We start from the raw sequence: 21,107 nt of genomic DNA, 5'->3' as shown, positions 1-21,107 counted from the left end.
TGCAACCCCATTGGTCTGGAGCGGTGAACCGTGGCCAGTGGGAGCTGCGATCGGCCGAACCTGCGGACACGGCAGGTAAACAAACCAGCCCAGCCCTCCAGGGGGCTTACCCTGGCGGGCCACGGGTCAAAGGTTGCTGATCCCTGATGTAATCTCTCCTTTCTGGCACCATGGAGCTCAGCCAAGAAAGAGGACTGTGGTGGAGTCTCTGGCTTCACAGAGGTCTCCCTTTAAGGGGAAATCCTGGGGCCAAGGAACAGTCCATAGGAGTGTGCTGCTCCATCAGAGCTGCCAGGAGAGGGCAAGCCTGACCAGCACAAAGCTGGTGTAAAGCAACAGGGCCTCTGCACAAATGACCCTGGCCTCCTTCTGATCCCTCAGGACCTAAAGGGATTGGGGATAGGTCCCAGTGACCAATCTGCAGTGCAGCAAACCCTGCCCCCCGAATGGAATAATCAGCGAGGAGGAACTCTGCAAGGGAATCCTCGCAGAGATTTCTTCCTTCTAAGCCCTTCCCCACAGGTGTAGTGCTGAAGGGAGCTATCCAAAGGGAAGTTGCTTAGATATTAGCATTCCTTTCCTTCCCTTTGCAGGGGTTATTGCTATATATTCTTGTGTGAAACTGAGTCAGTCTGGGGACCTGGCACCATCTGAACTCCTTCACTTTTGCAGTGTGCATTAAATGCGTTGTGTAAACTTTGCTTTGAACAGGAAAAGCAATTAAATAAAGAATTAAAACAAATGCCAAAAATAACTAAACAATTCCTACAGACAACACGGTGCCTTATCTGGCTGTCGTGTAGAAAATTGTAGAGTGGGGCCAAAAACAAAAGCGCCATAAGGTGTACAAAATAGAGCCATGACACTTCCAGTTTCTACAACAGAGGCTCTCAGAGCACTTGATAAGGCTGGATGAGATCATCATCGGCCTTGTTTTTACGCCTGAGATGAAAACTGAGGAAAAAGGGAGGTGAAGTGACATGCCCAAGGCCTCCCGCAGACAACTAGTGTCAGAGCGAGGAAAGAAACCCAGGTGTCCTGGCTCAGTGTCTGGCTCCTGCTTTCGCCACTAGGCTAGCTGGACGCCAGGGTTCTGTGCTGATGCTCACAAGAGGCACCGTCCAGGAGTGAGAGGCTGGAGGTTTAAAATCAGCTTTGCTCCTCCCGTAGTGGTTAATCTGAGCAGACCGTGGCTGTACATTTGTAAACTCATGGCACCTGCAAACATCTTTTTGAACTGTAAACTACATAATTTCAAAATGTACACCCAACACAGCAGTTTATGCCACCAAGCAAATACATCAGACAGTAAAAATATTTCCTTACAGACTGGCACATTAAATAAATGGGGATGCTTTTAGCGAGTTGTGTAGTGTTATAAAATAGTCCATGACCATTTAACTTTCACATAGATCTACAGTCATAGAAAACTGTGAATGTTTGTGTAGTATATGTAACAGATATTGCTGTTAAAGTTCCTGTGCATTCTTTGCTGTGCACCAAAAGAAAGGCACATTAAAATGATTGGCGGTCTATTTCCACAATACACTTCTCCCATCTTCTCCCCCGTACACACATTTTTGTCCTCCATTTCAGTCTGATACACTTGCAACATCAGGTGCCTCCCTATAGCTCCCAGCTAGATATCTGACACAGGGTTATATCAGGGCCTTAGCAGGCTGCAATCCACTCTGACCCCAAGCTTCTATTTCAAATACTTCAGGTCAGCTTAGAGCTTTTGCATAGCAGTGGGTTTGCTCATATATAGGGCCCCCTACCAAATTCACAACCCATTTTGGTCAATTTCACAGTCACAGGATTTAAGAAATCATAAATTTCATGATTTCAGCTATTTAAATCTGAAATTTTATGGTGTTGTAAGTGTAAGGGTCCTGACCCAAAAAGGAGCAGTGAGGGGGTCGCAAGGTTATTCTGTGTGGGGGGGGCAGGGGTTGCAGTACAGCTACCCTTACTTCTGCGCTGCTGCTGGCGGCGGCGCTGCCTTCAGAGCTGGGCAGCTGGAGAGCAGCGGCTGCTGGCCAGGATCCCACCCCTGAAGGCAGAGCCGCTGCCAGCCACAGCGCAGCAGTAAGAGTGGCATGGTATGATGTTGCCACCCTTACTTCTGCTCTGCTGCTGGTGGGGCGCTGCCTTCAGAGCTGGGCACCTGGCCTACCGCCACTCAGCTCCAAACGCAGCACAGAAATAAGGGTGGGAATACCACGACCCCCATAAAATAACCTTGTGATCCCCCTGTAACTCCTTTTGGGTCAGAACCCCCAGTTTGATCTCCCCCATGAAATCTGTACAGTATAGACTAAAAGCACACAAAAGGCCATATTTCACGGTGGGAGACCAGATTTCACGACGCGTTTTTCATGGCCGTGAATTTGGTAGGGCCCTACTCATATATGACTAAGATCCAACAACATATGTAATGGCCTCACTAATATCACTACAAGAGTGAGAGCCATTAGAAAGACTAACGCATGGACAGGGTGTTTCAAACAAATGCTTGAAGTTTTTATAAGTATAGGATTCTTTGCAGGGAACTTCTTCTGGTCAGACGTCATAAAATGACACCAAGTTTCTTTCACAATCTAGCCCCACCCTGACCACTTTTAGGGCTGGTTGCAACTCCTGGTTGGTGAGGGAGTGGGGAATAGGACTAATACTTTGGTGTACATCTTAAGGACTAGGATCCCTATCATCTCCCATGGTAGGCCTGCCAATGCACATTTAATGATCACCAGCATCTCCACTGCAGTTAGATACAGATTATATCCAGGAATGTGTGCATCAGATGCATGACACTGAACGCTAGCTGGATAGTTCTCATATGAAATATGGCTGCTGGGAAACTAAAAATTCTACACTCTGCCTCTTCACCTGGGGAAGGGTGGGTATGACTCCGATTGCTTCTCCAGTGAGCCCCAGGGCAAATTTAAGAGGGGCACTGATGGACAACAGGGGAGGTTACAGCCAGCTTTCCTTGTCTGGAGGACTGGTTTTATAGTTAAAGCACTGGACCAGGACTCAGGAGTATAGGATTTGACTCCCATGTGGCCTGGGGCAAGTCACCTAACTTTTCTGTGCCTCAGTTTCCCAACTATTAAATTAAGACAATACTTAGCTACCTCACAGGGGTATGGTAGTTGTTTAAATATGTAGAGTGATAGGGTGGTCAAATGCAACATGAGCTCTAAAGTGCAGGAGATCTTTGGAAACTGAAAATGTACCTAAACATCTGAGTGAAGCCGTTTCACCCACCTTTAAGAAGAAACCCAGAAAAGATCTGAGAAACTACCCAGAGATGGAAAAGCTTTGTTTTTAGTACTGATCGGGGGCCAGCCTGAGGGCCCCACCGAACAGCTAATTGGCAGCCAGCCTCCGGGGCTTGGAGCCAGTGTGGCTGGGGGGTGCTGAGCAGCCCCTATTTTTCTTTTCGGTGGGTGCTTGAGTCCCAGAGCACCCACAGAGTCGGCACTTATGACTCCGGCCCTCTTGGTCCAAAAGAACATGGGCTTGCTGGAAGGTCCAGCTGCTTGCTCAGGCTGCTGCAGAGGGAGGCCTCTGAGGGTGCAGAGTTTTGGAGGAGTTCTGCAGACGGCTGAATTTTCTACCTGTGGTGAGGCTAAATGCTAGTTATTTATATTGTTTTTAGAAATTGTGTCAGGGTTTCTAGGGCTCTTTAACACAGAGACATAATTCAAAATAATTACATACAATAATAGATGCTCCCCTTTGAACAGATATAATGGGCCTCTGTATGGGGCTCTGATGGAAGCAGGGAAAGGGTTAATATTCTCCTCCTGAGCAGGGCAAGATGCCACAGCTGCCTGCCCTCAGCAGGGATTGCTGGAGAACCAGCCCAGCTGGGGGTTATGAGTTACTTCCTCCAGGGAACTAAAAGAGGTGAGTGCTTTAGGGTACTGAGCTTTTGCCAGGTTTAGTGGCTAGATTCTCCTGACACTATAGGAAACAGTAGTTCCCCTTTTCCTTGGTTTGACTTTTTTAAAAACTGTTTCAGGGACAGGCTCCTGCTGAGTTTTATTTTTATAGCTGTACTTTTGTCCTTGGCCTTTGCATTCAGGTGGAGTTCAGGAAGCCCAAATTGTAGAGGTTCCCTTCTCGGTGGGGCTCCCTGACTGGTCTCCCTAAGCTTAGGTATACTCAGTCTTTTTCTAGTCTCTACTGACGTGTTAAAGAAATGAGCAGATGATATTCAACTGCAGGGATTTGCAAATACTAGTGAAGACAGGAAAGACTAGTGGGAAAGACTAGAGAGATTAGAAACACAGATAGGTGAGAATAGGATTCATTTTAGAAAAATTGTGAACTAATTTATCTGGAGGAATGTAATCCAAACCACAGCTGTGGAATTGGGGGGAAAACAAGCAGCGATGCCAAAGGAGCTGTATGGCTGATGGCGACCAACAAACTATCCATAAACACAGGGTCAATGCAGTTTTGGGATATGTCTACAGAGGTGCCTTATCATGGTATAGTCAGAGTCTTTTGCTTGCAGTCCTGAGCACTCAGTATTTGAAAGACATAAACCAAGTGAAGGGAGTCCAGAGAAGAGCAACGCAAGCTGGTGGGTTTAAGAGAAGATCCAAACACATGTAGCTTGGCTGAGCAATTAGTGTATGCGTGTGGAAGGAAACATAATAGCAGCTGAACATTTGAAAGGTGGAAAGCCCCAGCAGGGAGATGATTGATTTAGGGCAATGCAGGAGCAGAAAACTAGGAAAAATGGCATTAAATTTAAAAAGAGATGAAAAAATGTAGGTGAATATCAGGATATAGGCTTTGGAACAGTCTCAGTGTGTGAGACATTTAAAGATTGGCCAGGCAAAGAACTAGAAATCATACGCTAAGGCAGCGGTTCTCAGACTCTGGGTCGGGACCCCAAAGTGGGTCATGACCCCCTTTGAATGGGGTCACTAGGGCTGGCTTACACTTGCTGGGGCCTGAGCCCCACTACCAAGGCCCGAAGCCAAAGCCCGAGGGCTTCCGCCCTGGGCGGCAGGACTCAGGTTGCAGGCCCCCTGCCTGGGCCTAAAGCCCTTGAGTTTCAGCTTTGGCCTCCTTGCCCAGAGTGGTGGGACTCAGGCTTTGGCCCCCACCTCCCTCCCACCCACCCAGGGCACTGGGGCTTGGGCAGGCTCAGGCTTCGGTCCCCCCTCCTGGGATCGTGAAGTAATTTTTGTTGTCAGAAGGGGGTTGCTGTGCAATGGAGTCTGAGAAGTCCTGCACTACAGTAAAACTCTTACATAGGCAGGAAGGTGCACTAGGTAACCAGCTAGGTCTGACCCAGTGCTAGTGTCATAACTCAGGTTCTGCAGCTCCTTCATCACTGAAGTTATTCCTCTCTGAATAACTTCCAGTATCTCAATTTGTTTCTGGCTCCCCAAACTGAAAGCAGTGTTGTAGCTATGTTCTTACCAGAGCTACACAGAGATGGGGACTAACACTGCTCCGGACAGAGACGTGATGCCTTGGCTTATGGAGTAGAGCTGATTTGAGTTTTTTCCATTAAATGGTATTTTTCATGAGAAGTTTCTGCTTCCAATGGAAATTTTGGGCTTTTTGGCAAAAAAATCAAACCCCAACATTTTTGGTTTTAATTTTCCACCCAGCTCTATTATCGATCTGACAACTACATTGGCTTTTCTTGTTACACTGTTTTGGTTTAGTTTTAGTTATAAGTCCAGGGAACATCACCCCTGCCTTTGTCTGCAATCCTTTGTGTTACTCCCTCTTTCCCTTCCCCTTTGCCTGCGATCATTTCTCCTCATAGTTCTATGTGGCACAGAAGTTAGATTGTAAACACTCTCTTTGAAGTGCCTGGCACACCTATGGTGCTACGTACAAAGGTTTCCTAATAATATTGTCATAAGAGCTAGGTGTTATTGCAGCACAAAGAGGTTTCCTACTGAGACCACAATACCCTTCTAATGGAAGGTGTTGCTGTTTGTGATCCACTTGCAAAGAATAGAGTTGATTAACTCCTTTGTCTAGTCCTGAGAGTTTAGCAGATTGGGACTGGTTCTGTCAATAAAGAGTCCTGAATCTGTGTCCAGACAAGGACTCCTTGAATATGGAGTTTAACGTTTTTTATCCAGCAGACAAATCCATTTTCTTATAGATAGTAACAAGCCATCAATCCAGTCTGGTATGATGCATCCACTGATCTCTTCCTCCTTCTCCCCAACCCAAAAAGGATTTAAATGATTTCCAGGTTGAATATTGTATTTCCTTTTCTTATGCCTATTCTGTGTCCCCTTGTATACACTCCCTTGTCCTCACTGGTGTCTGCGATGTCTCCTGGTGCAATATCATCTGCATATGTAATGACTGTGCTGTTATTGTACAATTTCAGATTATTAACACAGATGTTAAGTAAAAGTGGAACTGATCCCTGCTGTACTTCACTATAGGCTACTCCCAAATCAGATAACATGGCTGCTTTGCATTGCCCTTTGCTTCTGGTCCCTTAGCCACTTTCAGACAATGTAGCAGACTCACACTGCTGCACATAAAACAAGGGAAGCAGTAGCTGCTAACATTCATTACAATAGATAGCTCAAGTCATGAGGCTCCACTGGACATGGCTTTACTGGGCAGTCTTGATGCTGTTTTCTCAAGTGGTCCTGGCAGAATGATGCCTCGCAGTTTAGGCAGTTCCTTACTGCGTGCTGAGGCTGCCCCAGGCAGAAATCACAGGGGATACTTTCCTCCTGCCTGGGTGCTGCTGGCTTCAACTCCGGCCAGCAGTCCTCCTTGGAAGGTGGGGCCAGGAACTTCTCCGCAATGCGGCACAGCTGGAAGTTCTTCTGCAGCTTTGGGAAGGGTAGGAGGTTGACTTGGCAGATGGAGTGGGAGTAGGTGTCCCAGGGCTTCTGCTGATTTGTATTGATCACCTCTTGGATGCACTCCTTGCAGAAGGTGTGGCCACAACTCAGAGACATGGGGTCCTTATAGATGTCAAGACTCAGGGAGTAATTGAACTCCTCTTCAAAGCTTTCTGTTGCTGCCTCTTCCCTGGCTCCAGAAATGCACCCCACGGAGCTGCAGTGAAGCAAAGCTGAAAAGGAAGCAGAACATCTTAATGCTGATTGCACAGAGCGAGTTGTGAATATGCCAGCAGGGCCACTACCTAGTTTGTATATTAACACCTGCCTCCCTAAAGCCTTCACCAGGCTGGGACACCAAATCCCTACGAGCTGCAGGTGTATCCAGAGGCAGCTGCCATGCCTGGTTCTGCTTAATACAGTGATTATTATCAAACAGCTAGCGTGGTCTGGAACTCCTACATGGGCAGGGCTTTGTTCCAGATAACCCTGTTGGCTTAAAAGTATGCTTGAGGCTCCCCAGCTTCTGAGCCTGGTTGCAACTTGACATCTAACTGTGTTGAATGTGGACACAAACCAGGGTTCCTGTACATGTACTTTGGCCCATTGTTAGTGACTTAGCTGTAGCAGCACACAAGATGTGGGGGCCAAATTCATCCCTGGTGCGATTGTAGTTAGTGAACTTATAGCCTTGGGGAATGCAGTCCGTACAATGTCACAAGGGAACCCTCTTCCCCTAGAAGAAATGAAAGATGAGTGGCAAAGACCTGAGGAATTTAAAGAAACAGAAACCTTCACTTGGTCTAGGAGACGGGGCTAGTCCGTGAGGAAAGCTGGAAAAGTTAAGGAGAGATGGAAGAGGGAGTTAGCACAGTGGTGGACACAAAGGTAGCTGGAAATGATGGAGAAAAAGAAGAAACAGATGGGGGGAAAGCTCCCTCCTGACCTCTGGAACCTTGCTGAGAGGAAACCAGGAATCTAAGTCTGAATGTGAGAAGGAGCCTGGGCAGGAGCCATGAATGGGGAAAAAGTACAACCGGGGACTGAATAAACCATGAAGGGAAGTAAGATGGAGATCCAGGGCTGGCTGCACAGGCACAGAGAGAACCCATCTCTATAGCAACCAATAACATAGCCAATATAGCAGCAACAATAGAAGCAGGCATTTCTACTGCCTTGTAGGGAGAGGAGCAAATTGGTTCGTTTTCCTTAAAAAACAGTGGGGCCCTGAAGGAACAGCACCTTCTGGGTGTGACAAGGGCACAGAAATCAGCATGGTGGCTCAGATTGGACAGGCAAATTGAAGACCGGGTAGAGAGCCCTCACAAAAGGAAGAAACCAACATGCCTTGCTCCCTGCAGTTACCTGTCTGCTCCTGGCAGCCAGCAAGGATTGATTTATACTGGAATGGGGACGCGCACACATTGTCGTAATTGATTTCTCTCCAGACTTCTACATGCCTTGAGTTGGCAAAGCTTTCAGAGACCTCATCAACTGGAATTTATGTCAAGCAGAAGCTAAAATCAGTATTTCCAAGACGTGGAGACCTGAAGTTCTTCTGACCTCAATTTAAAGCATCAAGGTTTTGATTTGCCTAGGGAGGTGGTGGAATCTCCTTCCTTAGAAGTTTTTAAGGTCAGGCTTGACAAAGCCCTGGCTGGGATGATTTAATTGGGGATTGGTCCTGCTTTTGAGCAGGGGGTTGGACTGGATGACCTCCTGAGGTCCCTTCCAACCCTGATATTCTATGATTCTATGATTTTAAATACTGCACTAGTACCCATATCATTCCCTGAGCAATGGAGAACAGGAATAAACCTATAAAGCAGTCTGGGCATTTTGGTGAGCAGAGCCTCAGAACTATGCCTGGCAAAACTTCAGGTGGGAATTAGACTTAGGACATCTTGGCCTAAGACACTTGATATAACTTTAAGCTAAGAGGCCAGACCTGGAGGAATTCTGAGAGAAAGAAGCTGAAATAAAAACTCAGCCAAAAAAATCGGTATTTACCAGAGTCGTAGACTGAATGTGTTCAACAATTCTGGGATCAACAGGAATTCCCACTTCATATGCAGCAGAGACTCATAAAGGATGTCTGTGCAGGAAACTAGCTGGCCTCTGCCTTATTCCCAAATAATGAAAAAAAGATTGTACGGCCTGTTGGTGAGTGAATCTGCAGCAACAGGAGATACTTGTGAGTGAAAACACTGTGCAATTCCTCCTGATCTTTAGAAGATAGGGATGTCCACATCTGAGCTCTGAGACATGCCAGGTAAGTAGTTTTTAACAGAAGATCCACTCCCTTTGGAGGATCAGACCCTTTTTCACGGAGTTGTTTTAATGGAACATTCTCAGAATTAAAAGGGGTTTAAAGTTCCAAAGAAAAGTGGATCTGTGGAGGCAAGGGTTAAAACCATACATCTTCTAGTCCTCCTGTTCCCTGCATTGCTGTAAAGTGAGCACGTGAGATTATCTTTTGAGTGCAGCTCACAACATACCCCACGCAAACCTTGCTGCGAAGCGGACACATTTTCAAAATGCAAATGGATCGTGTGACAGTGCAGGAAGTTAACAGGTGAGCCTGCACCCTGATCACTCTGCCACCACATAGTCCAATTCTGTCCATGCCCCTCCCCGAAAACTAACCTGAGTATTGCAGTTAATTATCTAATCAGGTATGGTGGGTTAGGCAGCTGGGTGAGCTCAGGATTGTTAAGAAAAGCACAGGAAGGGAGAGGAGCAGGGTTGGCTGAGCCCAGAGTCAGAGGGATCTCCAGCAAGGGAGGCTTCTCCTCCTCCTGGACCCTGGGAAAAGGGCTGAAGATACAAGGGACACTGCATTGCTACACAAAACTGTAAAGGTGTTGGTGGAGGGAACATGAATGAACAGCATGTTGTGGAGATCCAGCCAGTGGAGTCTGAGCAAGTTTCTGTGGCAAGAAGGCAGGAGAGGATCATGCTCTGCTACAGATTAAATCACAAGAGTTTATTGGACAAATCCTTGCCAGGCTCTGAGTTAGATCTGAGGGCTGGAGCTTTGCAGAGGCATGTTCTGAGGGGGTAGCTCTTTGCAGCACACCTTTCAGTGAAACGTCATGGTACTAAACTTAGGATAAGTGTATTCTACTGGGGAGCCTTGCTTTTCAGGACATGTGCACCCTTCCCAGCGGCAGCACCCTCATCCTGCTTCCACTTTAAAGGCGCAGTTTAAGTGTCTCTCTCTTGCAGGGAGGGTTAATGAGCCATTTATGTTTCTCTCTCTCTCTCACCATTCTCTGACATTATCCTCCATTTGTTGGCCCCGAAATGGCAAACTTCAGCTTTCCTGTGTCCAGTCTGGCCCCAGCCTATACACACAAGGCCTTCAATTTCTGCAGGAGACGTTCAATTACGAGGTGGAGAGGCTCCTGGTAAGAACTTCAACTTCTTCTGCATGTGAACCCCATTTGCCTCCTCCTTCCATTGTACTTCACGTTTTCTGGGCAGGAACTCTAAACAAGGTCTTAATGAGAAGTCTCCAGGCCAGGTTCCCTTCGCACTACAACCCCTCATCTCCTGTACAGTCCTATAGATTTTAACGTGCCTGGGACTGCTCCAAAGTTCAGAGTCATGAAAGCAGAAGCCACCCAAGCAATATGGCCAGGGCCAGATTAACCTTTTGTGGGCCTGGCACCAAACATATTTGTGGGCTCCTATGGAGGCAATGGAGCATGGCGCAGGGAGGTCAGTCCCCAGAGCAAGGGGCCAGCTAGAGGCAATGGGGCATAGCATGGCAGGGGCTAACGCGAGGGCACTATTTACAGACCGCCAGTTGCCAGGCGCACAGTGGCCTGCCCGTCCCTGTGCTGCCAGCATGCCCCTTCCCCTCAGGGGTAGGCCCATGTCACACCACACAGCCTCCCACAACCAACACCTCCCGTCTCCCTATGCCCAGCACCCCCCCACACAGAACCCCCACTCCCTAGTGCCAAGACAGGACCTGCCCCGGCCGGGGTCCCTCTAGATGCACTTGCCTGGAGGGGCCCAGCCAAGCCCTCCACACTGTTCCCCCCACACATACCTGGCTGAGACTGGCCAGGCTTCTGCACCAGTCCCAGGTGGCTCAGCTCCGGAGAGACAGGCGGGGCCCCACAGGTGGTGGGAAGCAGAGACTGCCCGGAGCCGGAGGCGCACTGGGGTCCAGCGAGAGGGCTGAGAGGAGCAGCCTGGAGTGGGGCCAGGGGGCAGAGAGGAAATCTCGGCCAGCCGGCGGGCAGACTGAGAGGAGCAAGTGGTGGGTTGGGGGAGCCAACGGGGTCTCGGGGCGCAGTGCAAGCGGAGCAGGCCAGGGCCCCTTCTGAGCATGGGCCCAGCTCCATGGAGCCACTGGAGCCATTGTCAATCTGGCACTGACTATGGCAGACTAGATCCTGTGCAACTGAATGGGAGGCAGCTGGTGCTGCCGAGGTGTTGGCCTGATAAACGAGCACAGTCATCCAAAAAGTGTGGGCATTATAGCTCTGTAAAACTGCAATACCTGCTCAGCTAACGTGCACAGACAGCGGTACAGCACACGCGCTCGCCACTACGAAAAGTACCAGGGAGCAGCTGGTTATTTTCAACCAAGACCTCCCTTGTCCCTGCTGTAGGCAAAGACATGGAGGCCGTGTGGCACAAGGTCAGCTGTAAAAACTGTCCCCAGTCAGAAAAACAAACTCCTGCCTTTTCTTCCCATCACCCGACAGAAATGTGTCAATCTATCTCTATGCTGAAGGGAACAGAGAGAGCACTGACTAATGCAGGAGGTGAAAAATATATGAACTAACAGAAAAGGCCTCTAGGTGTGCAATAAATTGATATTTTACTAAATAGAAACTGCAACCAGCATAGGGAAACTCCATTATTTTAATTTCAATGGGAACAAATGAAACTGATGGAGATATTTGTTGCAAATGATTTATCTCACCGATTGATGTTGTTAAATACATTATTCACAAACCATTTCTGTGGCAGTTCAATGATGAGACAGAACACAGCTTTATGCAAGCAAGCAGGCTGGTCAGCTGAATTGGGCTGCTTGCTTTATGCAAGCAAGCAGGCTGGTCAGCTGAATTGGGCTGCTTCCCCCAGCTTTCCACCTTCCCCTTTTATTATATTTCTTCCCCCTATGCATTACATACTTCTACCGCAAAAAGACACACAAAGGAATGTATGACGTTGATTAAGATACTTGTTTATCAACTTTTATCTACTACAATCCTGGTTCTCAGGCCTTGAGCCCAGGCTAAGTAAGCTTCCCACGGTCACTGTCTTTTAATCAACTTCTCATGGTTCATATCTAGTCCTTGTCCTTGGATAGAGCAATGTGTGCATTGCTTCTACAAAACAGTCAGGGTGTGCCCTGACTGTTTCCAGGTGGAATAACTAAACATGAACCCTTCACATTTCTTCTCATTCTTTAATCAACTCAGTTGATGGCCAGACAGTCAACAAAAAATGTACTTGACACAAATCTTTTTCTCCCATCAGTGAGATGTCACAAATTATTTGTAAATGTTTCCATTTGCTTATCAGGATGGATGCGGTTTGTTTGTTTTAGAAAGGAATACTCCAAAGAAGGGACCGATCCTGCAAACAGTTTACTCACCGAGGAATTTTTTCTCACCTATGTAGTCTCATTGGAGTCAGCAGGACTGCTGACATGAGAAGACTCCAAAACATATGTGCAGGCCAGGTACTTAGTTGTAAAGGACCTGAGCCTGACCTCACACTGGTTCCAGCTGCATTGACTTTGTCGGGCTACTCCTGGTTCACACTGCTATGAGTGTGGACAGAAAATGTAGGTCAATGTGAATATTACATATTGGATAAACTCCAGATATTTCCCATTTTTATCGTGATGTTTCCCTTTCCCTTCTGCTAGTGTAAAAACATACATCAGCTGGAGTGTAGGAGGCTTTTGAGAGGGGAGAGAGGAGTTGTTCTCTATCCTAGCATGGGCAAGTTCAACTGTTTATTACCAAGTCGTAGATAATTTAGTGCTGGTGAAATGTGTCCATCTGACATCCCTACCAATCAAAGCCCACGAAACAGGTAGCAGCAGGGCAACTGTCCTGTGCGCTCAGCCAATGTGCCTTAAACCAGTAAAAGACGGCATACAGACCTTCTTATTCTGCAGTAAGAGTGGCTTATTTCGATGTAGCTTAATACAGCAAATAAAATGGATTCACCTAAACTGAAATAAGCAACTCTTACACAGGGGTTTGCACTGGTTTGTAACAAAATCAATTTAAACTCCCAATTTAAAGAAGTGCAACTTCTGTATAACAAAAGGCAAAAAGCAACAAAAATCAATCAATTCCATAAAGAACCACTCTTGGCAGAATGTACAATTCCTTCCATTAGCAACACCAAGTGAAGGAATTACCCTTTATCGCTTTTACTGCAAATACTCAAGTCCTAAAATGAATGGGTGGCCATAGGAAACACCTGTTTGTGGAGGGGCATATATTTTGCTCTGTAATTAATCATTCTTCAAAGTCTGAAAGATGGAGGAAAGCATTTCTTTGCAACAAAAGTCACCTTCTCCCTGAACATGTATAAATGGGTTTGCACTAATAAACTGAAGCATTATCAGGACAGAGTTGGATTTTTTTATGTTATAGTGTATTTGTTATAGTTTATTTATAGGCAGATCACTTCACTATTTACAGTACATGAGCGTAGAGATTCTACAGTCTTTGTGATGTAAACAAGTAACTCCACAGCAAGGGGAGTCTGGAAAAAGAAGCCAGTTCTGAAGTATTTACACAATTTAAAATAGAACTTTTATACCCACCGGATAGATATAGATAATACATTGAGCGATTTGGTTAAATTATCTATGAAACTATAGAATCTGACAATGTAAAAATACAAGAAAACGTTCTCTCGTTTAGACAGTTAAATCACACTAGAAATAAATCTCTTTTTAAAAATAAGAATAAAGAAAAGGCATAAGAATCCATGCCATTTTTAAGGTTAAAGTATATTACATAAATAAGGACACAACGGAACACAACTGGGAAAGAAATTAAGTGAAATATAAAAAACCTCTACCAATTTAAAACAAAAAATGCAGTCAACTAAAACCTTGATTCTTAATCACAAAGGGATCAATTCTGCTACTTTTACTTACTCCAGGAGTAAGGTGCTACTTACTCACCATGAGCAGGGTGGCAAAATTGAGCCCTTAAGAGTTATTAGCAGTGTCCTTTTTTAAACAAAAAGTAGAATTTAGCTTTTATTATAAATAACAAAGCAGATGTGCCCCTTTTTAGGTGAAATTCTTACACCTTCCTCAAGAAATGCATCAATTTAATTCTTCTCGCTCATTCACATACACACACCTGATTATTAGATTAACCTTGTTCAGCTCTCTGATAAATAATGCCCCTTGCAGTGCCACCTGGTATATTGCAACCCGACTTTCTAAGCCACTACCTGATTACAGAATCTATATAGGAAGAGCAATGGAAACCTGCAAGCTTTACTTGGTTCTGTATTGCTCAGAATTGTCAAGGATGGACTATCACGTCAAGAACAAAAGGTTTTAAAGGCTCAGCTACAGATAATGATATATTAAGAATTCAAGAGAGTTCCCAAAAGAATATTAGTACAAAAAAATAAAGCTGGTTCTGTAAATCTTCTTTACATGGACCAGTACAGAGATCTAATGCAAACACTGCAACATAGAGACTTGAGCGGCTGCTTACACTTTGTGCAGATAATGCAGCTCAAAGTTGCACTGAGTAGGAACTGGGGATAGATATTTTCAATGGGCAACATCAGCTCTAAAACCCTGCATTCCCCAGCTGTCCCTCCCCAGTCCAGACATTCAGAAACAATCCTCATCTTGAGAAGTCATAGGAATGCACTAGATTCTGCCTCAAAGAACTGTATCTCATGCAAAACAATGAGATTTAATGGGTCAGTGGATGAGAAAAGGGGACTGGGGCTTTATCATTTACTCTGCATGTCAGGTTTTGTACCTGATAGCAAATAGAAACCATCAAGGGATTTTCTGTGCACACACACAATTAATTAAAAAACTAAATGCCCCTTCCTGATTGCCTATTTTAACACACCATTTTTACTCCCACCCTCATGCAGAAACTAAATTCTTTCCTTATATAAGTCTCTGCTTCCCTCATAGACGCATGGCTTCTTCCGCACGTTGATGTTATTGCTGCACTGTAGTTATTACTGGGGGCGGGGGAGATACATGGACCCTGAAAAGCAAACGTGGGGAAAAGTGGGAGAGTGTCCCTGTAGAATGTGGGACTGTGCGCAGAGAAGGGCGGAGAAGACAAGGAGGGGTGTCGCAGGGGAGGAGTCCCTTCCTTGGCTGCTATGCACTGTGCCACTCTGCATGGGAAGCGTCGGTGAATGTGCCATAGCCTCTGCTCAGCTGAATGGTGTAATGCCCACAGAGACTCTCTCCCTCTCTGTCGAGTGCCGGCTCCGTGGGACTTAAAGCTATTCCTTTCAGACTGCTATTTTCTTCTCCTCGAGTTGAAGACACGTTCTCAGAATAACCCTCTCCCATCCCAGGGAAAATATGTGGCTCCAAATTTAGGACACAATCCTTCAAAGATGGGGAGTGCCCCCAACTCTGGGTGACTTCAGCACCTCCCTGGATTGAGCCTTGATCAGTAGCATACTAGGAATCAAACTGCATTCTTTGATTGTGGCTGGCCTCTGAGCAATCATTCCCCTATCAAAGCCAGGAAAGGATCCACACTCCATTGGCAAAGAGCATTCCCATCCAGAACACCGTACTATATAACTCCTCCCTCCCCTACAATCTCCTGCTGCAGAGTGTAGCACTGCAAGCCAAGGGGAGCTTAAAAAAAGCCTCAGTCCAGAGGGTACAATTTTTACACTAGACCTAATGTGACTGACATAAACAAAGCGAATATTCATGGCTATGCTTCTCAGGTTGAACATCCAACCCTCGGCAGCCACCAAGAGGTACTGGTCTGAGCTAACCTGCGTAAACTGTGCGTATATTCCAAACCATAGCCCCCCCGGCTTTACATTCAGCAATACTGGCTTCACTGCGTATGTGGTCACCAGCAGCACGAACAGGAGCTCATTGCCCAGCCCAGGCCATAACCAGAGGTGTGTGCGTTTGTGCACCTGAGTGCATATTGCATAAGTCCTGGAGACGCTTCTTGCAAAAATAATTTATAGGCTTCAGGCAACACGAAGACCACTTATTGCATCTCTTCCTATCCTAGGATTGCAGTACTGATTGACCCTGTGCATCACGGGATCTTCCTTCCTCTTCAAGAGTATCTCACTTGATGCGCTGACGTTCTGCAACTGTCATTGGCCAATGGCCAACACAGGAAGTCCAGCCTCATGAAAGCAATACGAGATTTAAAACTGGGTGTACTGAAATCAATGTTTGTGAAGCGAGTGAGTGATTCACACTGAAGGAGGCTCCTTCCAGATGCCAGGAAGTTCTCCCTATACTGCATTCAACCCTTTCACATTCTTAACATTTGATGCATTTTCCATCTCTGACCAAAGCCAGCGTTGTGAGCTTTGATCCATCCTTGTCTTGAGCAAGGAGATGGAAGAATTACACGTATCGGTTTTGATTGATCGTTTTCTGAAAAACATCAGCACAGCACAGGACAGTACTACTCACCCTAAATGTGTCGCTATATACATTCTACAGTAAGCTCTATAGCAATCACATGTAAACATCATTGTTGTGAGGAAATACTAGGACAGAAAAAGGCAAAGCTACAATGAGGCGACTGCCAATAGCAGATGCTCAGTCTAGGTCAGAATTACTTGTGTAATTTAGCTTGGGAGAGGAAGAGCCCATGATTCTGTTTTACAGTAGGGACGCAATCAGGTAACTACTCTGGAATAAGACTGAAGTAGCATGAGGAATATGCCATGTAAGTGCTCAATAATAAACCCATTAATGAAGGTTCTGGGAAGTGTCGTTTAAGTCACCAGGTAGCTCATAGGTAATTACCATGTAACTGGATATTTTTAGAACCCTGAGCTCCACGTTATAAGACAACTAATCAGATAAGTGTCCTAGGGTCACACAGAGCCAGCACCCTTCCCCCTTTGAATAGTATCTTACATCACAAGCGATGCCATTGGCGTCGATGGAGCACAGTACAATTCAGCAGGAATTAGAGTCTTAGAACCTAGTCCCGTGGAATTAGTTTCTGGTCATGTGTGCCCCATATGGTGAAGTAATACCATCACAATATGTCAGTGCCATGTACTAGGGGAGACCTTAAGGGAATCTAATCTATCTATTGGCAGAATTTAAGGCTATTATTCTATCTACAAGGGATGGCTCAATCCCAGCGGTCTCACCTGTGTGTGAAAAACAAACTGAAAACGTGGGGGCAGGTTGTGGCGTCAGCAAGGTTATTTAGTCCCCACTGTTAAACACTGTTTCTGGCTTGTTTTTTCTCTGACTGCCCGGTCTCTCCCCGGCTCAGATGTGGAATGGCTTTAAAGTTTTTAGGTCAACTCTCCAGTGAAGCTGCTGACCATACTGCTACTGTGTGCCTTAAACCCAGCCCTGCTGATGGGCTTTGCAAGGACGCCCCCGTGATTGGGGATCTCTGGGAACCAGCGAGAGGCAGGCCAGGGTTAGTGCTACCCAGCAGGCAATGAGGTGACAGCAGCAGGCAAACACCCACCAGGGCTGCAGTGCCTTCATGACTGGCGTTCTGCTAGTCAGCAGCCTGGAGAGATGAGGACCACTGGAGAGACTGTGATAGCCCAAGAGGGGTCAAGAGGGAGATGGGATTTGCTAACTTCCTAGTGGGACTGGGTAGGTCTATAGCTTTTCAGACACCACCCAAAGGAAGGGCGGCATGCTGCATGCGGCAGGGATGTTCCGCTTAGCTGCCATGCCATCTAGCTGCCAGTCTGAGTGAAAGGAGACTTTTCTCACCCAATTCCCCTGCGTGGTGTGGAAGTAGGTGTGCGCGACACACCCAGCCCGTCGCTTTGCTCCAGCTGAGCCAGCCAATGGATGGAGCTGAGGAGGGCCCAGCAGCATCTCACAGAGGCTTTAGCTGATCATCTAAGTGGAGCTGTGATCCTCACCTAATGCAAAACCAATGCACCTGCCTGTGTACTGGGCGGGGGGATGAACAGGGATGGCCCTTTGGGGGCTTTTAGAATTCACTCTCTCCCAGGCTCTCAAGGCAGGACAGCAGCTTCACTGGATGGTGACTGATTCCATCACCAAAGCGGCCAGCAGCGATTAACTCCCATGGTGCCTAGTTTGATAGTGTCCTAACACTACATCCTTATAACTCCCCTTCCCCCGGTCCCACAAAGCTGCACCGCTGTACAACGCGCCAGCTCCGGACCAGCCGGTGCCCAACCACCAAACTCATCGCTTTCCAGCATGTTCGGTCTCAGGCAGCCCGAGACTGACAGCTGGAGACCCAGGACTTTCAGCCATGCAAGCAGGAAAAATGGCTTTTCCAACACACTGGAGTGCCAAACTCCAACCCTATTCTGTTCCAGTTCACCAGGGGCTGGGGCCCGGGATGGCTCACTCCACAGCTGAAGGGGCAAACTCTGGTTCAGTGATTAATCCAGGATGCCCGCCCGGACTGACCCCCATCTGCTCAGTGGCTAGTGCCTCATTACAGTGCATAGTTAAAAATCAAGGAAGCGATACAATAAATCTGAATTACAGTACATCTGAGCCATAAATACATTTTTAAGTATATACTTTTTTCTTCTATTAAAAATTAGTTTATAGTCCTGATTCTATTCACAATTAACGGTTTCATCATCACACACTACGGACAAAAAATGTTATGGTGAACACAGCTGCAACTCCACTCCGGGAGCGTGGGTGGATGTTGGGGGACCCGGGGAAGGCAGGGGGAAGAGAAGGCTCACTCGAAAACAACCAGTCAGAAGCAAGGATACTAATGTGTGGCAGTGGAACATCAACACCATGGGGACTCACAGACAGAAGCAGCTTTGTTCAATGTAAACATCAATTTAAAGGGACAGCAGTCTCTCTCAATCTCTCTCTCTTTTTTCATATACTTAATAATTTCTTTGAAAACGTAAACATATTGGAAGTGCCTTGACTGAGGTATTGAGGTGTTCCTCCAAGGTTAAGGCTGTTATCGATGCAGGCTTCGCTGGGCCTCCTGCAGCAAGCTGTCAAAATCCATGGTCTCGTACTTGCTTTTCACTGGAGCCGGGGCTGACTCCTCCACATTGGAATCTGGTAAAGGCAAGGACAGAGTATGAGATAGTCAGGGTGCAGGACATCTGCTGGGGTCACAAAGCACTGACATCCTGCTTCTCTTTGAAGATCAGTATAGCTACTTAATTATACTTAAGACTTATAAAGCACTTCACATGGGTGGACTAATTAATCTGCACTCTCCCTCATAAGGCAAGAATTGTCCCCATTTAACAAATGGGGAAACTGAGGCACAGAGTGGTATTCTGACTTGCTCTTTCTCACATTATTATGATGATGTGTTAGAGTAGAACCTTTAGGCCTCAGCCACTGGGGCCTTTTGTGCTAAGTATTTGTACAAACACATAGTGAGAGACCGTTCCTGCAGCAAAAAGCTTACAGTTTAGATAGGACAGACAAAGGTTGAGAGGGAAAACAGGTGAAGTGATTTGATCAAGTTCACACAGCAAGTCAGTGGCATAGTCAAGAACAGAACCAAGCTCTTCTGAGGCCCAGCCACTGCCCCACCCGCTAGATCAAACTGGCTCCCAATGAATTAGTAGTAGCAGCTGGGATTAGAACTCAGGAATTCCAGGGTTCTAGTCAAATAATCAGTCCATGCTGCCTCCTCAAAAAAGTGGGTTTGGGTTTTCTGTTTAATTAGATGTAAATTATACTGTGACTCTCACTCCCAACAGCAATCTGACCAGCCACTCCCCACCTGACTGAGCCCCCGAAGAAACCTGGCAGTAGATGAGCTCATTTTCTCTTAGCTCTAATGCAGTGGAGTGTGCAGTGTTTTTCCCCTCCATCTCAGAGAAAAGCCCTCTCTTTTCAATAGAGAAGAGAGGGATTTCTCCATCAAAATCCTGGGCAATTACTTGTTTTCTGTTGTAGGCAGAACTCGTAGCAGACCCTATAGCTAAGATTGCTCAATGCTTCCCATTATAAGAAACTGTTTCCATTTGATTCTAACTTTGCCAAACTTGAGTCTGAAACTTCCCATGCCGGGTGTCTGACTCAAGCTAAATTTTTTTGAAAAGTTTCAGCTAAAACAGTCCAGCCATTTCTGAGAATGAGACTAAGGAAAAAATACACTGTTTTGCCCAGGTTAAAAAAATTCTTATGGCTGATTCATTAAGAAGCGCTCACAGCTCCATGCTTTGGAGCGAGGGCTTGAACAGGGGAGTTACCCTGGTGTCAGGGCCATACCCTTCCCCATCTCTATGGAAATGTGCCCAAATTTGGGCAAGGTCTGAGCCTCTGAAAAAATTCAGTTCAGACATGATCAGTACAGTTTGGTTAGAGTTTGGCAGCTAAGTTCTCTGAAGATTCCATCTGCACTGAATATCTCTGTCCCGTCATGGCTCCTCTGTGCCAACCGGCCTGACCCAGAATGCTCCAGCTCAGCGATGGAAGGGCTGAACAGGGCTTTCCCAATAACTGCTCATCCTGGCTGCTACAGAAAGCAATTGCTCCTCTGTGGCGCCAGGCGACTGAAACTAAGAGAAGGGAAACTCTCTCTCCTGTGCAGCATGAAGGAGAAGGAAGAAGCCACCTGACTTGAATGGGAGAGGGGAAAATGGTGGAATAAGAGAAGAGGGGACCGGGAGAGGCTGGGGCAGGACAGAGGGTCTGTAACCACTAGAACACACTCTCCTATAAAACCTGGACAGCCCAGGATTCCTGTGTCTCAACATTCCTTTGCTGCTAGCAAATAGCTGTGAAACTCACTGGCAAAGTACGTCTCCATCCCTGGTAGTGGCAGGCCCTGAGGGACATTAATAGCCTTCTACTGCTACCAGTTACTCCATTAGCCTTAGTGATGGAGGACTGTGCTGGGGATCTAAAACTCCGGCCCTCGCTGATGACCCATATGGGGTTCAATATGTCCACAGGATGAAGTTTGTTTTATAAATTTTTTAAGTTTTTAATCAATGTAGGAGATTACTTTAAAAAACCCAAACACCCTACATTAAAAGAACATTGAAGTTGCAAAGCCAAGCTTCCAAAAGTTAGGAAAT

The 21,107-nt window shown here is 46.5% G+C and overlaps 1 protein-coding gene across 2 annotated transcripts in view; it reads right to left on the bottom strand.

Moving 5' to 3' along the window:
- Positions 1-11,765: 11,765 nt before the first annotated feature.
- Positions 11,766-21,107, bottom strand: part of PPARGC1B (PPARG coactivator 1 beta) — a 95,492-nt gene continuing 86,150 nt past the window's right edge. For both annotated transcript variants that reach the window (XM_073355846.2, XM_073355847.2), the window contains one exon: positions 11,766-19,122. In XM_073355846.2, the coding sequence (XP_073211947.1) occupies positions 19,019-19,122 (104 nt within the window). In that variant the 3' untranslated portion in view covers positions 11,766-19,018. The remainder of the gene's footprint in view (positions 19,123-21,107) is intronic.

The sequence above is a fragment of the Lepidochelys kempii genome, chromosome 8, assembly GCF_965140285.1.
Source record: "Lepidochelys kempii isolate rLepKem1 chromosome 8, rLepKem1.hap1, whole genome shotgun sequence".
Classification (NCBI taxonomy): Eukaryota; Metazoa; Chordata; order Testudines; family Cheloniidae; genus Lepidochelys; species Lepidochelys kempii.
Note: the sequence above shows the minus strand (reverse complement) of the source record. Positions and strands in the feature narration are given on the sequence as shown.